We start from the raw sequence: 16,161 nt of genomic DNA, 5'->3' as shown, positions 1-16,161 counted from the left end.
GAGACTCAGGGGAGGTCTAAAGAGACTCAGGGGAGGTCTAAAGAGACTCAGGGGAGGTCTAAAGAGACTTAGGGGAGGTATAAAGAGACTCAGGGGAGGTTTAAAGAGACTCAGGGGAGGTTTAAAGAGCCTCAGGGGAGGTCTAAAGAGACTTAGGGGAGGTTTAAAGAGACTCAGGGGAGGTCTAAAGAGCCTCAGGGGAGGTCTAAAGAGACTCAGGGGAGGTTTAAAGAGCCTCAGGGGAGGTCTAAAGAGACTTAGGGGAGGTATAAAGAGACTCAGGGGAGGTTTAAAGAGACTCAGGGGAGGTCTAAAGAGACTCAGGGGAGGTCTAAAGAGACTCAGGGGAGGTCTAAAGAGACTCAGGGGAGGTCTAAAGAGACTCAGGGGAGGTCTAAAGAGACTCAGGGGAGGTCTAAAGAGACTCAGGGGAGGTCTAAAGAGACTCAGGGGAGGTTTAAATAGACTCAGGGGAGGTCTAAAGAGACTCGGGAGGTCTAAAGAGACTCAGGGGAGGTTTAAAGAGACTCAGGGGAGGTCTAAAGAGACTCAGGGGAGGTCTAAAGAGACTCAGGGGAGGTCTAAAGAGCCTCAGGGGAGGTCTAAAGAGCCTCAGGGGAGGTTTAAAGAGACTCAGGGGAGGTCTAAAGAGACTCAGGGGAGGTCTAAAGAGACTCAGGGGAGGTTTAAAGAGACTCAGGGGAGGTTTAAAGAGACTCAGGGGAGGTCTAAAGAGACTCAGGGGAGGTCTAAAGAGACTCAGGGGAGGTTTAAAGAGACTCAGGGGAGGTCTAAAGAGACTCAGGGGAGGTCTAAAGAGACTCAAGGGAGGTCTAAAGAGACTCAGGGGAGGTCTAAAGAGACTCAGGGGAGGTCTAAAGAGCCTCAGGGGAGGTCTTAAGAGACTCAGGGGAGGTCTAAAGAGACTCAGGGGAGGTCTAAAGAGACTCAGGGGAGGTTTAAAGAGACTCAGGGGAGGTTTAAAGAGCCTCAGGGGAGGTCTAAAGAGACTCAGGGGAGGTCTAAAGAGACTCAGGGGAGGTCTAAAGAGACTCAGGGGAGGTTTATAGAGACTCAGGGGAGGTTTAAAGAGACTCAGGGGAGGTTTAAATAGACTCAGGGGAGGTCTAAAGAGACTCAGGGGAGGTTTAAAGAGACTCAGGGGAGGTCTAAAGAGACTCAGGGGAGGTCTAAAGAGACTCAGGGGAGGTTTAAAGAGCTGCATGTGGCTCTGCTGACAGTGGTTGCAAACCCTTGGACTAGGACTAGACTGGGCCATAGAACAGATTATGGAGCAGAACTTAGTCTGGAATGCACTAGGACTTGTAGAGACTGGGTTCTCCCTGAACTAGAACTGGATTTACAATACACTAGGACTTGTAGAGACTGGGTTCTCCCTGAACTAGAACTGGATTTACAATACACTAGGACTTGTAGAGACTGGGTTCTCCCTGAACTAGAACTGGATTTACAATACACTAGGACTTGTAGAGACTGGGTTCTCCCTGAACTAGAACTGGATTTACAATACACTAGGACTTGTAGAGACTGGGTTCTCCCTGAACTAGGACCAGGTTTAGGAGCTGTACCTTTGACGCAGACTTTGGTGCTGCACAGTTCAGAGCCGCTGTCGTTCTGAACCTCACAGGTGTAACTGCCACTGTCCAACAGCGCCACCTGCTGGAGCTCCAGAGTGGCCAAGCCATCTTTGAAGCTCAGCGAGAGCCTTTCATTTGGTTTGAGTTCAGAGTCGTTACAGAACCACAAAACCTTCAGTTCAGGGGAGCCTTTGACGGAGCACTGCAGTCGGGCAGTAGCACCGTGCTTCCACACGGTGGCGCTCTCAAGGCGTTTCACAAACACCGGCGGCTCTAAATGGTCAGATGCATGAGAGACAGTGAGACTAAAGAACTACAGCAGAACCTAAAGAACTACAGCAGAACCTAAAGAACTACAGCAGAACCTAAAGAACTACAGCAGAACCTAAAGTACTACAGCAGAACCTAAAGAACGACAGCAGAACCTAAAGAACTACAGTGGAACCTAAAGTACTACAGCAGAACCTAAAGAACTAAAGCAGAAACTTAAGAACTACAGCAGAAACTAAAGAACTACAGTGTAAAACTAAAGAACTACAGCAGAACCTAAAGAACTACAGCAGAACCTAAAGAACTACAGCAGAAACTAAAGAACTACAGCAGAAACTAAAGAACTACAGCAGAACCTAAAGAACTACAGCAGAACCTATATAAGTACTATATCCCTTAGAACAACCCACTGTCCCAATGTTTATCTGACCTCTGACCTCTGACCTCTGACAGTTTACACGGCGAGTTTAAATGAAACTGGATTTAAAGAACGGTAAACATGAAACACAAGATAAAAAGATTTCACAGACAGACGTGTAAAAGAGTGATAAAAGAGTGATAAAAGAGTGATAAAAGAGTGATAAAAGAGTGATACAAGAGCAGACACAAACAGTCGATAGCAGTCAAAAACAGAAGCAGAATAGCGGCGCGCGGCGCGCGGTGCGCGGCTCGCACTGCAGCGCACAGCTTACCTTGCACTTTGACGCTGGTGCAGCAGGAGGCGCTGCCGGCCTGGTTGCTCACTGTGCACACATATTCTCCACAGTCTTTCAGAGTGCTTTTCAGAATATCGAGCGTGACCTTCTTCTCCTCGAAAGACAGTTTACAGTCGGGTGACTGGTGCACTTTGCGTCCGTCTCTGCTCCAGGTCACGCTCGCTCCTTGGTCCTCGTCCACACAACATTCCAGGTGCAGCGGCGCGCCAACCACCGCCGCCACCACGGGCGACAGCGGCGTGAAGAAGCGCGGCTTGTCCAGGGCACAGAGCTGCACCTGGCACTCAGCCTGCCCCAGAGCATTACTGGCTCTGCACACGTACAGCCCGCCGTCACCCGCCTGCACGCAGGGCAGCACCAGAGACGCTTTACCAGCCTCAAAGCAGCTTTGCCCGTGAGCGGGTGAATGGTCTTTCAACCAGAGCACAGACAGGGGAACCGAGCCTCTGATCTGACAGGTGAACTGCACCTGACGGCCCACAAACTGGCTCTGGGGACTGTCCGGCTGAGACACAAACACCGGAGCACATTTCTCTACAGGGTCAAAGGAGAAAGAGGTGTTAGAAGCAACAGCAGAACCAGAAGCAGAACCAGAAGCAGAACCAGGAGCAGAACCAGAAGCAGAACCAGGAGCAGAACCAGAAGCAGAACCAGAAGCAGAACCAGAAGCAGAACCAGGAGCAGAACCAGGAGCAGAACCAGGAGCAGAACCAGGAGCAGAACCAGAAGCAGAACCAGAAGCAGAACCAGGAGCAGAACCAGAAGCAGAACCAGGAGCAGAACCAGAAGCAGAACCAGAAGCAGAACCAGAAGCAGAACCTGGAGCAGAACCAGGAGCAGAACCAGGAGCAGAACCAGGAGCAGAACCAGGAGCAGAACCAGGAGCAGAACCAGGAGCAGAACCAGAAGCAGAACCAGAAGCAGAACCAGAAGCAGAATCAGAAGCAGAACCAGGAGCAGAACCAGAAGCAGAACCAGGAGCAACGCCTGAGCGACTTCACGTCACGTTCAGCTCCAAAACATTCATCATTCTAATAAAACCAATAAGAACCAAGACAATGAGACAGAACTGAGTTCACTTGAACTAAAGTCTCTGCTTCTCTTGAACAGAATGACAACAAATCACAAATCTCCAAACTAACTTCCACACGTTTGGAACAAAAGAAACAAGACCAAAATATCAAAGATAAAATGACTAAAGAACAGATCTGGCCCACAGTCAAATCTCTGATCAAAGCTCCAGCGGGAGTGAGTCTCAGGTGTGTCGTACCTGTGACGTGCAGGGGGGCGGAGCATTCGTCCGAGCCGTGCTGATTGGTCGCTCGGCACGTGTACTGGCTGCAGTCGTCTTTGGTGGCATTGAGCAGCTCGAGCGAGGACGAGCTGACGCGGCTGATGATGCGCACGCGCTCGCTCTCCTTCAGCTGTTTCCCGTCCTTCAGCCACTTGAAGGTCACGTTCGGCGCCGCCTCCGTCTCACACTCAAACTTTGCAGAGTTTCCAACGTTTATTTCCACCGGCGAAATGCGGTGGCGGAAAACGGGCTTCACTGTGAACGGGAAAAGGACAAAGTGAAGTCAGTTTGAGTTGGAGAGAATAGAAAGGACAGAAAAGAATGTGGAGAAAGGAAATGTTTAAGAAGGAAGATCTGTGGAACTAAACCAGGACTAAAACTGGACTAGTCCACATATCTTCAAAAGAAGGAGGTTTTGTGAAGTTGAAAACAGAAGCAGAGCGTGGAAAGCTTTGGATCAGGTTTAGTTTTGTGAACGTGCCATTCTTCTGAAGGAGGTGAACAAGGAAACATGGAGAAACATGGAGAGGAAACGTGTGAAAACATGGAGCAGATTCAGGTGGATCCTGTGGAATGGATGAGATGGAAAAGAGTGACCCAACAACAACTCGATGGAATGTGAAGCCGGCGGAAACCTCAGAGCTCTGAAGACCTCACTTTGTCTCACTTTGTCTCACTTTGTGTCACTTTGTCTTACTTTGTCTCACTTTGTCTCACTTTGTCTCACTTTGTCTCACTTTGTCTCACTTTGTCTTACTTTGTCTTACTTTGTCTCACTTTGTGTCACTTTGTCTTACTTTGTCTTACTTTGTCTCACTTTGTCTCACTTTGTCTCACTTTGTCTCACTTTGTCTTACTTTGTCTCACTTTGTCTCACTTTGTCTCACTTTGTCTTACTTTGTCTCACTTTGTCTCACTTTGTGTCACTTTGTCTTACTTTGTCTCACTTTGTGTCACTTTGTCTTACTTTGTGTAAATGAGAAGATAAAGTGTATTTTAGACAATGTTTTGAATGGAAAGGTCTCAACAGCGGTCGATACTCTCGATCATGAGTCACGTGTGGATTCAAGTGGAAAAGCAGCTTCTAAGTCATCGTTGTGGTCGTTAAGTCATCGTTGTGGTCGTTAAGTGATCGTTGTGGTCGTTAAGTGATCGTTGTGGTCGTTAAGTCATCGTTGTGGTCGTTAAGTGATCGTTGTGGTCGTTAAGTGATCGTTGTGGTCGTTAAGTGATCGTTGTGGTCGTTAAGTCATCGTTGTGGTCGTTAAGTGATCGTTGTGGTCGTTAAGTCATCGTTGTGGTCGTTAAGTGATCGTTGTGGCCGTTAAGTGATCGTTGTGGTCGTTAAGTCATCGTTGTGGTCGTTAAGTCATCGTTGTGGTCGTTAAGTGATCGTTGTGGTCGTTAAGTCATCGTTGTGGTCGTTAAGTGATCGTTGTGGTCGTTAAGTCATCGTTGTGGTCGTTAAGTGATCGTTGTGGTCGTTAAGTGATCGTTGTGGTCGTTAAGTGATCGTTGTGGTCGTTAAGTCATCGTTGTGGTCGTTAAGTGATCGTTGTGGTCGTTAAGTCATCGTTGTGGTCGTTAAGTCATCGTCGTGGTCGTTAAGTGATCGTCGTGGTCGTTAAGTCATCGTTGTGGTCGTTAAGTCATCGTTGTGGTCGTTAAGTGATTGTCGTGGTCGTTAAGTCATCGTTGTAGTCGTTAAGTCATCGTTGTGGTCGTTAAGTCATCGTTGTGGTCGTTAAGTGATCGTTGTGGTCGTTAAGTGATCGTTGTGGTCGTTAAGTCATCGTTGTGGTCGTTAAGTCATCGTTGTGGTCGTTAAGTCATCGTTGTGTCGTTAAGTCATCGTTGTGGTCGTTAAGTGATCGTTGTGGTCGTTAAGTCATCGTTGTGGTCGTTAAGTCATCGTTGTGGTCATTAAGTCATCGTTGTGTCGTTAAGTCATCGTTGTGGTTGTTAAGTGATCGTTGTGTCGTTAAGTCATCGTTGTGGTCGTTAAGTGATCGTTGTGGTCGTTAAGTCATCGTTGTGGTCGTTAAGTCATCGTTGTGGTCGTTAAGTGATCGTTGTGGTCGTTAAGTCATCGTTGTGGTCGTTAAGTGATCGTCGTGGTCGTTAAGTCATCGTCGTGGTCGTTAAGTCATCGTCGTGGTCGTTAAGTGATCGTTGTGGTCGTTAAGTCATCGTTGTGGTCGTTAAGTCATCGTTGTGGTCGTTAAGTGATTGTCGTGGTCGTTAAGTCATCGTTGTAGTCGTTAAGTCATCGTTGTGGTCGTTAAGTCATCGTTGTGGTCGTTAAGTGATCGTTGTGGTCGTTAAGTGATCGTTGTGGTCGTTAAGTCATCGTTGTGGTCGTTAAGTCATCGTTGTGGTCGTTAAGTCATCGTTGTGTCGTTAAGTCATCGTTGTGGTCGTTAAGTGATCGTTGTGGTCGTTAAGTCATCGTTGTGGTCGTTAAGTCATCGTTGTGGTCATTAAGTCATCGTTGTGTCGTTAAGTCATCGTTGTGGTTGTTAAGTGATCGTTGTGTCGTTAAGTCATCGTTGTGGTCGTTAAGTGATCGTTGTGGTCGTTAAGTCATCGTTGTGGTCGTTAAGTCATCGTTGTGGTCGTTAAGTCATCGTTGTGGGTTGTGGTCGTTAAGTGATCGTTGTGGTCGTTAAGTCATCGTTGTGGTCGTTAAGTCATCGTTGTGGTCGTTAAGTCATCGTTGTGGTCGTTAAGTCATCGTTGTGGTCGTTAAGTCATCGTTGTGGTCGTTAAGTGATCGTTGTGGTCGTTAAGTCATCGTTGTGGTCGTTAAGTGATCGTTGTGGTCGTTAAGTGATCGTTGTGGTCGTTAAGTGATCGTTGTGGTCGTTAAGTCATCGTTGTGGTCGTTAAGTGATCGTTGCGGTCGTTAAGTCATCGTTGTGGTCGTTAAGTGATCGTTGTGGTCGTTAAGTGATCGTTGTGGTCGTTAAGTCATCGTTGTGGTCGTTAAGTCATCGTTGTGGTCGTTAAGTGATCGTTGTGGTCGTTAAGTGATCGTTGTGGTCGTTAAGTCATCGTTGTGGTCGTTAAGTGATCGTTGTGGTCGTTAAGTCATCGTTGTGGTCGTTAAGTGATCGTTGTGGTCGTTAAGTGATCGTTGTGGTCGTTAAGTCATCGTTGTGGTCGTTAAGTCATCGTTGTGGTCGTTAAGTGATCGTTGTGGTCGTTAAGTCATAGTTGTGGTCGTTAAGTGATCGTTGTGGTCGTTAAGTGATCGTTGTGGTCGTTAAGTCATCGTTGTGGTCGTTAAGTCATCGTTGTGGTCGTTAAGTGATCGTTGTGGTCGTTAAGTGATCGTTGTGGTCGTTAAGTGATCGTTGTGGTCGTCAAGTCATCGTTGTGGTCGTTAAGTCATCGTTGTGGTCGTTAAGTGATCGTTGTGGTCGTTAAGTCATCGTTGTGGTCGTTAAGTGATCGTTGTGGTCATTAAGTCATCGTTGTGGTCGTTAGATGAAACACTTCTTATCTTTATGAATAAAACATTTAAACATGAATTATGTTCAGTACATTTGGAGTTTGTGTTTGTATTGAATTCTACTCTGGATTTCATTTTTCATGAAAAATATAATCAAATTAAAAATGAGGAGAAAAAGGGCACGACATTTGTCTCTCAGCCCGACATATTTGAAAAAGAGAAAAGATAATAGGTATGAATAAGTTAATAAGTATTAATCTTGTCTTTGAGTGAGCTTTCTGTCAGTAACAGAAGAAAAAGAGAAGCATAAACACTTGAATAGAAGAGATTATATTCATGTTTCTATTGGTAAATCTTTTTTTCCACAATATAATAGGATATATAATATTGAACTTTAGATCTCATCATCTTAAGACATGTTTCAGTGTGAGGTTTCCACAGACTGAGGTTAGATCATGGGTCACTCATGGGTCAGAACCTTTCTGGACCACAGCCAGTCGAGCTGAAGTCTGTGCTTTCCCCTTCTGGTTCTGCGCCTCCAGAACAACGTCTCCGCTGTGTCTCAGTTTGGACACGTTTACAATCTCCAGCCAGAGCGTGTCTCCGTGTCTGGAGCTCCTCGACCCTCGGCTCGCCGTCGCCGCTTCACCCTTCAAAAGCCACTTTGTTTCGGTGGCATTTTTCACCGTACATTTAAAAACAGCCGCACCGTTTTCCTCTGCGAACACGTCCTGCAGCGGCTCTACGATCGTAGGCAAGTCTACGATCGTGGGCAAGTCTACGATCGTGGGCAAGTCTTCGATCGTGGGCAAGTCTTCGATCGTGGGCAAGTCTACGATCGTGGGCAAGTCTACGATCGTGGGCAAGTCTACGACCGCGTCCGACATTTGACTGATCATTACGGCCTCGGAAATAAAGTCCTGGCCGTCGCCCTGGTCCAAGGTCTGAACATTTTCACTTTTGATTGCGGTTTGAAAGAACATTTTTGTTTCACTTTTAAGTCGGGCTTTTTGCACATTTGGGCCGAGTAAAGTGGACACGCTCTCTCCGGCGGTCAGCTCCTTCACCACCGTCGATTGCACTTGTCTCTTTGACATTTCCGCTGAGCTGTTTGCGTTTTGTGGCATGTTTTTGCCTTGAATTGGATGCGGTTCTTCTGAGGTTAAACTTTGCTGATGGTGGAAAAGCAGAGCATGAAGTACAGTCTGGAGTTCAGATTTCAGCTCTGCTCTTTGTGGATATTCGCTGTCTAAAGTGAGCACGATCTCGATTGGGTTTCCCAGAGTTGAGATGAGGTATGAGAATGCCGTGTGTTTGGGCTGTTTGGTGACGCGCAATTCTTGTATTTTGGTGGGTTTTATCTCATTAACGATGTCGGCTAAGACGAGCCGCTGCTCCTGAGCCACGGCGGACTTCAAGGCCTCTTTCACCTGCCACTTCAGATTCCCTTTTGACATTTTGGGGATTTGAACGTTAAAATGCAGCTCTTTCGGGAGCGCTGGAGAATCTTGTGTCTCGTGCACAAATACAACATCTTTCTTTTGCTGCACCGCGCTCACATTTGTCTCCTCAAATGTTCTTATTTCCACAGAGCTCTCTCCTAAAATGACCTGCCTTTCCTCCAGTAAAACAGACTGTCTAACTTCCTGTCCTTCTTGAATTTGAAACGCAAAATCCTGCTCCGCCGCATCTAAAACTTTGCAGCTTTCCGTTGCGACCGCTTTCTCCTCAATAAAAATGGGCCGTTTGAGGATTTTTGGCTCAGTTTTGATGACAGATTTAAACTCGGATTCTGTTTTGATATTGTCCGTATGCCCTTCTTCTAAAGCCTGTGTTTCTGTCACGTTTAGAGGCTGCAGAATGTTCCCGAATTCTTCCTTTTGCACCAACGCTCGCTGCTCTTTTACATCGCTATCAAACGGAGATTCTTTTGACATTTGCGTTGCTAAAACGGACACAGGAAGCACATGAACCGGCTTTTGCTCTGTACGAATCTCTGGTGTAAATCCTGAAACGGAAACTTTCAGCTCGTCCTCGCGCTCCGCCGTTAACGCTCGTCTTTCTTCGGAAATTGCTGCTTTTTTCCGAGCTTGTTCCAATTTCAGTGTTGCAGTTAATCCCTCAGTTTTGCCCACGTTTATCACTTCTTCTTTCAATAAAACGGTTGGAGAATGGACACACTGTCCATGTTTCCTTGGCTGACTTTCTTTCTTGACAAGAGCAGATTCTGTGTTTGGTTTTTTGGTGATCTCCTCGGTTTTCTTGCATATTAAAGTTTGCTGCTCGTCTTGCGTCACTGTTTGCAAAAGCACCGGGCTTTTCCTCATGGTTGCTCGTTCCAGATTGGGTTTTTGGAGGCTAAACCTGCCCTCTGCTTCGTACACGTCTTGTTTGGAGGAAACCTGCAGCTTTAGCCCTCTCTCTTTTTCCCTCTGAACTTCTAAACTCAGTCCTGTCTCTAGAGTTTCCACTTTCCCCTCCTGTTCTGCCTGAATCTCACATTTCTCTTCAACATTTGCAGCTGATTTAATGCATAAATCCTTCATTTGAGCTGCTTTCTCCTGATCTGGTTTGAATATTCTGAGGGCTTCCTCTTTGAACAACTCACTTTTAGTTTGACTAATTGGCGCTATCTTAGTTTTAACTCTTTCTTTTTGAATGTTTGCCATTGTAGGTTTTTCTGCGTCTTGTATCATCTCTGTGTGACTTTCTGTGAGCAGCATTTGTTCTGAAGATTGAGCCGAATACAAAATCTTTACCCCTTCTGTGACTTTGAAGCTGTTTTCCTCTAGAGGACGGTTTATTTGACCTAGCGTTTCATCTTGAATCAGTAAAGTGGACTCGACTTGTGGCCTGCTCACAATTTGGTGATTTTCGGTGGAGAGCTTTAGCTTTTCTTGAGCAATGTGGTCAAGCGGCTCGACTCTTACTGTGCTCAAAGGGAACACTTCTTCTGAAGTGGCCGACATAAGTTTCGATTTCTCCTCGTTTATGAAACAAACTTCAGATATTTCCGGGCTGAGGATTCTGTCTGAGTGCTGCTCCATTATGTTCTGCTGTTCTTGAACGGACGAAAGAAACGTTTCCATATGCAGTTGTTTCCCCTGAATGGCGAAAGAGGTTTGTGGGTGTTTGGGCGGGGCTGGCGACACTTGCTCTTGGATGGCGTGGGACTGTAGCACTGCCGCTTGTTGTGTTAGCATCTCCTTGTGCAGCGTCGCGGATACAACGTCCACTCCGGTCATCGTCTGCACCTCCTCGCACTGGATTATCTGCCTGTCATCCGTGCTGATGGTGTATATCATTTGGTCGGATCGTTCACGGCTTGTTCGTGTTTCGCTTTGCTCCGTGAGAGAGATTTTCAGACCAGAGCTTCTCTTTACCAGGACCAGGAGCTCGGCACTACAGGACGCCTCGCCAAAAGAGTTAACGGCCTTGCAAACGTAAACGCCACTGTCATTGGCTTTTGAGGTTTTAATGCTGAAAAAGCCGCTGCCGTCCGCGTTTGTCACGATGACGTTGAACGCGCTCGGCTGAAGCTGGAAGTTTCCTCTGAACCATTTCACTTCAGGGAGAGGTTTTCCTATTACAACATAACCAAACAAGGCCTCTGCTCCTTCGGAAACCTGCACCTTCTGAAGCCTTTTGGTGAACAACGGTGGTATTCCCGGCTCTTTCACCTCCACCTTTAAATATGACGTGCACGTAGCTTTGCCAAGTCTGTTGCTAAGCGTGCATGAGTATTCGCCTTTGTGCTCCTGCTGTATTTCACGGATCACAAGGCAGAATTCCTCTTTTTCGTGGGTGAATTCGTAAAGAGACGACGAGCTAATGTTGGTTCCATCGTGGAACCACTGCGCGGTCGGTTTGGGGAAGCCGGACGCACGGAGCGTTAACGTGAACGATTCGCCAACGTTGGCAAAGACGTTTCGGGAGAGTTCGCAGAGGAAAGACGGTTTCTCTGGCTTTCGATCCAGAGAAGAGGTGAAGTGTAAGCGTCTGGGTTTGAGCCGAGGGTCGTGTTTGTCTGAGAGCGTCGGCTCGGACACGGTCGCTGACGGGACAAAAGTGGAGGAAGAAGCACTGCTGTTACTTAAGTACAAGTACATATACATCATGGGCCAAAAAAACTACTCAAGTGAAAGTAGCACATACTAAATCTACTTGAGTCAAAGTATTTCACACAGATTTGGAGTTATTAAATATAGTTTGGTCAAAGCTGGGGCTTGAACTCAAAACCTTCAGGCAGAATGCAAAAGATAACTCTCTCAAGTACTTTTACTTTACAATACAGAACAATACCTGCAAGACATGTAGAGAAGTACAAGTGATCCACAGCATCGATGAGAACATGAGTTGTATCAGTGTCGCGTGATTGACACTCATCCAGAAGCTTCTGATTTTAACACCTTTCATGTTTGTCCAACTGGACATTTATTGTGCTGCTCAAATGTCTTGTATCATCAAACTACGTCTGTCACAATATCACATTTTGACATTACCGTATTTTCCGGACTATAAGTCGCAGCAGCCAAAAAATGCATAATAAAAAAACACATATGAGCTGCACTGAAGTGAAAATAACAAATACAATCACATAAGTCGCTCCAGAGTACAAGTACAAGTATAAGTATAAGTATAAATACCCAAAACAAGCCGGCCAAAACGATGAAAAAAGGTGCGATTTATAGTCTGGAACATACGGTATGTTGTCACAGAAAAACCCAGTAAAACCTGTTCTAAATATAAGTAGTTTAAAAATATGATCTGAAGTAAAATTAGAATTATAATTAGTTATAGAAATGGTTTGTAATCAATAGAGTAATATATGACGATATACTGTATATCATTTATACAAACATGAAAGTATTTGTATTTGTACACAGTTTTCTATCAAACCTGCTCTTCATGTGTGAGAAACATCCTGTGGAACAATCTTCATCGTGTTTCTCAAACTTAAAAGGACAAAAGGTAAATCCTAAGAACCTTTGGAGTGGTTTGACTTTACCTTTGTCCTCTGTGGTCTTAGTGGACGCTTTGTCTCCCGCTTCAGTCACTGTCAAAACACAGAAAACCAGCTTCAAATCCAGGTCAAAGCAGAAAACGCTTTTATTCTGCTGCAGGACAAAGTTAGTTGTGAACCAGCCCCAAGTGAAGCAGAGGAGACGAGACGGGACCGAGGCTGAGGACAGAACCAGGGACCGAGGCTGAGGACAGACCCAGGGACCAAGGCTCTGAGGACAAAACCAGGGACTCTGGCTCTGAGGACAGAACCAGGGACCGAGGCTGAGGACAAAACCAGGGACCGAGGCTGAGGACAGACCCAGGGACCGAGGCTCTGAGGACAGAACCAGGGACTCTGGCTCTGAGGACAGAACCAGGGACCGAGGCTGAGGACAAAACCAGGGACCGAGGCTGAGGACAGACCCAGGGACCGAGGCTCTGAGGACAGAACCAGGGACCGAGGCTGAGGACAGACCCAGGGACCCCGGCTCTGAGGACAGAACCAGGGACCGAGGCTGAGGACAGACCCAGGGACCGAGGCTCTGAGGACAGAACCAGGGACCGAGGCTCTGAGGACAGAACCAGGGACCTCGGCTCTGAGGACAGAACCAGGGACCGAGGCTGAGGACAGAACCAGGGACCCCGGCTCTGAGGACAGCTGAAGACAGAACGTTTTACTGGATCATTTCATTTAGACGGCGTTTATACTTTCGTGTCTCTGTTTATCCTGTGAAAACCTCAGAATCTGATTCGGAGCGTTCGATCCCATATTCTCTGTTCTCAGCTGACGCTCTGGTCTCGTCTCCTCGGGTTCGGGCAGGGCTTCGGGCGGAGCTTCGGGCGGGGCAGGTGCGGTGAAGTCTGCCATGCTTTGCTCTGCTTCTGTTTCTGCTCAGCGTGATTCAGCATCTGGACTTTAACTGGTGAAGGTTTTGTGGGAAAAAAGAGTTCCTAAATGAGCCAAAAGCATGCAGATCCCAACCTTTAGGCCAAACGCTCTGGACTGTGGCCGCTGCGTTTGTCTTAGAGTAAAAGTCTTCCAGGTTGAGGCGGTTGTAAAACCAGAGCATGAACGTGGCTGGTTTGGTGGCGAGCTTCCCTGAGCGCCACAGCAGCTCCAGGGGCGCTCGCAGCACAAAGTCTGCCCCAAACGGAGGCTTGAAATCAGGGAAGAACAGCCGAGTCTGCAGGGTCTCCTCCAGACGGCAGACGTGGTCCAGGTCCGGATCTGGTTTGGGCTCTGGTTGTGGGTTAGATTCCCACACAGCCCCGGTTTGTACAGAGGAGACTTTGGGGATAGTTTGGGGAACAGAATCGGCAGAAATGGGAGTTTCTGACGAGAGGGTTGGTCGTAAATCTGGGTGGGATAAAGTTAGAAGTCAGTCAGGGCCAGACAGGACGGTAGTACAGAGGGTTAACACCAGGGGGAGACACTACCAGGGGAACAGCAGAAACAACACCAGGGTCTAACACCAGGGGGAGACACTACAAGGGGAACAGCAGAAACAACACCAGGGTTTAACACCAGGGGGAGACACTACCAGGGGAACAGCAGAAACAACACCAGGGTCTAACACCAGGGGGAGACACTACAAGGGGAACAGCAGAAACAACACCAGGGTTTAACACCAGAGACACAGAGTGATGAGAGACACACATTGGTTTGAGGGTGATGAGTTTAAAGTCACATGTTAGTGCCATATTAACCATCTCGGATTGTGAGGACCTCAGGGACCTCAGGGCCTCCTGCTGGTGCCAGAGTCAGGACTAAACATGGAGCGGCCTCCTGCTGGTGCCAGAGTCAGGACTAAACATGGACCGGCCTCCTGCTGGTGCCAGAGTCAGGACTAAACACGGAGCGGCCTCCTGCTGGTGCCAGAGTCAGGACTAAACATGGACCGGCCTCCTGCTGGTGCCAGAGTCAGGACTAAACATGGACCGGCCTCCTGCTGGTGCCAGAGTCAGGACTAAACATGGACCGGCCTCCTGCTGGTGCCAGAGTCAGGACTAAACATGGACCGGCCTCCTGCTGGTGCCAGATTCAGGACTAAACATGGAGCGGCCTCCTGCTGGTGCCAGAGTCAGGACTAAACATGGAGCGGCCTCCTGCTGGTGCCAGAGTCAGGACTAAACACGGAGCGGCCTCCTGCTGGTGCCAGAGTCAGGACTAAACATGGACCGGCCTCCTGCTGGTGCCAGAGTCAGGACTAAACATGGACCGGCCTCCTGCTGGTGCCAGAGTCAGGACTAAACATGGAGCGGCCTCCTGCTGGTGCCAGAGTCAGGACTAAACATGGACTGGCCTCCTGCTGGTGCCAGAGTCAGGACTAAACATGGACCGGCCTCCTGCTGGTGCCAGAGTCAGGACTAAACATGGACTGGCCTCCTGCTGGTGCCAGAGTCAGGACTAAACATGGACCGGCCTCCTGCTGGTGCCAGAGTCAGGACTAAACATGGACCGGCCTCCTGCTGGTGCCAGAGTCAGGACTAAACATGGACCGGCCTCCTGCTGGTGCCAGAGTCAGGACTAAACATGGACCGGCCTCCTGCTGGTGCCAGAGTCAGGACTAAACATGGACCGGCCTCCTGCTGGTGCCAGAGTCAGGACTAAACATGGACCGGCCTCCTGCTGGTGCCAGAGTCAGGACTAAACATGGACCGGCCTCCTGCTGGTGCCAGAGTCAGGACTAAACATGGAGCGGCCTCCTGCTGGTGCCAGAGTCAGGACTAAACATGGACTGGCCTCCTGCTGGTGCCAGAGTCAGGACTAAACATGGACCGGCCTCCTGCTGGTGCCAGAGTCAGGACTAAACATGGACTGGCCTCCTGCTGGTGCCAGAGTCAGGACTAAACATGGACCGGCCTCCTGCTGGTGCCAGAGTCAGGACTAAACATGGACCGGCCTCCTGCTGGTGCCAGAGTCAGGACTAAACATGGAGCGGCCTCCTGCTGGTGCCAGAGTCAGGACTAAACATGGACCGGCCTCCTGCTGGTCCCAGAGTCAGGACTAAACATGGACCGGCCTCCTGCTGGTGCCAGAGTCAGGACTAAACATGGACCGGCCTCCTGCTGGTGCCAGAGTCAGGACTAAACATGGACCGGCCTCCTGCTGGTGCCAGAGTCAGGACTAAACATGGACCGGCCTCCTGCTGGTGCCTCTACTATATGTCTCTGTGATGGTTAGGGTTAGCTAACCCCTTAATGCATTGTTTTCCTCTGGTGAAGCTCGTGGCTCTGGATCCAGGTCCAGAACTCGGCGACTGAGAAACTCACAAACTTCACTCATTTCTTAACAAATCTAATCTAAATCCTTCTGACTTGCTGAGCATGTTTGTTTTTTGGAGAATGGTTAGTTACACTTGGTTACAGTGAGATGGGAGGATGCCATGGACAAAGACTGAACACAGACATGGACAAGGCCCTGAAGTGACGGACAAGGACGTGGAAACACAGAGATGGTGGTTTGATGGAGCAGACGAGGTGATGGTGGAGGAGCAGACGAGGTGATGAGGAGGTGATGAGGAGGTGATGAGGAGGCGAAGGTGAAGAGGAGGTCAGAGGGAACACAACACAAACAGCAGACTTTGACCTTGCAGCGTGAGTCGAGCCGATGCTGAGCTCGTGCCTTTGGCGTTGGCCGCCGTGCATCGGTAAACGCCCTGGTCCTCCCGAGTCGCCGCGGCGATCATCAGACTCAGGCTCTGACCGCTTTTGAAGAACAGGACCCGGTCTGAATCTGGGTCCAGCCCATTGCCGTTGTGATCCCACTCCACGGAGCTGAAGCCCACGAAGGAGCATTGGAACCGGGCTTCGTCCCCCGAAGAG

General features: G+C 48.5%; 1 protein-coding gene across 1 annotated transcript in view; it reads right to left on the bottom strand.

The window, feature by feature from the left end:
• The window catches only part of LOC140376545 (titin-like), a gene marked incomplete at its 5' end in the record, with an annotated part of 74,229 nt that extends 58,116 nt beyond the window's left edge, over window positions 1–16,113 (bottom strand). Inside the window, 9 exons of the mRNA XM_072462023.1 lie at window positions 1,590–1,871; window positions 2,561–3,118; window positions 3,855–4,133; window positions 7,811–11,386; window positions 12,341–12,514; window positions 12,656–12,826; window positions 13,045–13,224; window positions 13,319–13,693; window positions 15,926–16,113. Coding sequence (XP_072318124.1) covers window positions 1,590–1,871; window positions 2,561–3,118; window positions 3,855–4,133; window positions 7,811–11,386; window positions 12,341–12,514; window positions 12,656–12,826; window positions 13,045–13,224; window positions 13,319–13,693; window positions 15,926–16,113 — 5,783 coding nt within the window. The remainder of the gene's footprint in view (window positions 1–1,589; window positions 1,872–2,560; window positions 3,119–3,854; window positions 4,134–7,810; window positions 11,387–12,340; window positions 12,515–12,655; window positions 12,827–13,044; window positions 13,225–13,318; window positions 13,694–15,925) is intronic.
• Window positions 16,114–16,161: the final 48 nt, after the last annotated feature.

Source organism: Eucyclogobius newberryi, unplaced genomic scaffold (genome assembly GCF_026437365.1).
Source record: "Eucyclogobius newberryi isolate DKJ021-1_F unplaced genomic scaffold, fEucNew1.0.hap1 SCAF_367, whole genome shotgun sequence".
Classification (NCBI taxonomy): domain Eukaryota; kingdom Metazoa; phylum Chordata; class Actinopteri; order Gobiiformes; family Gobiidae; genus Eucyclogobius; species Eucyclogobius newberryi.
This window is presented reverse-complemented; position numbering and strand designations above follow the sequence as displayed.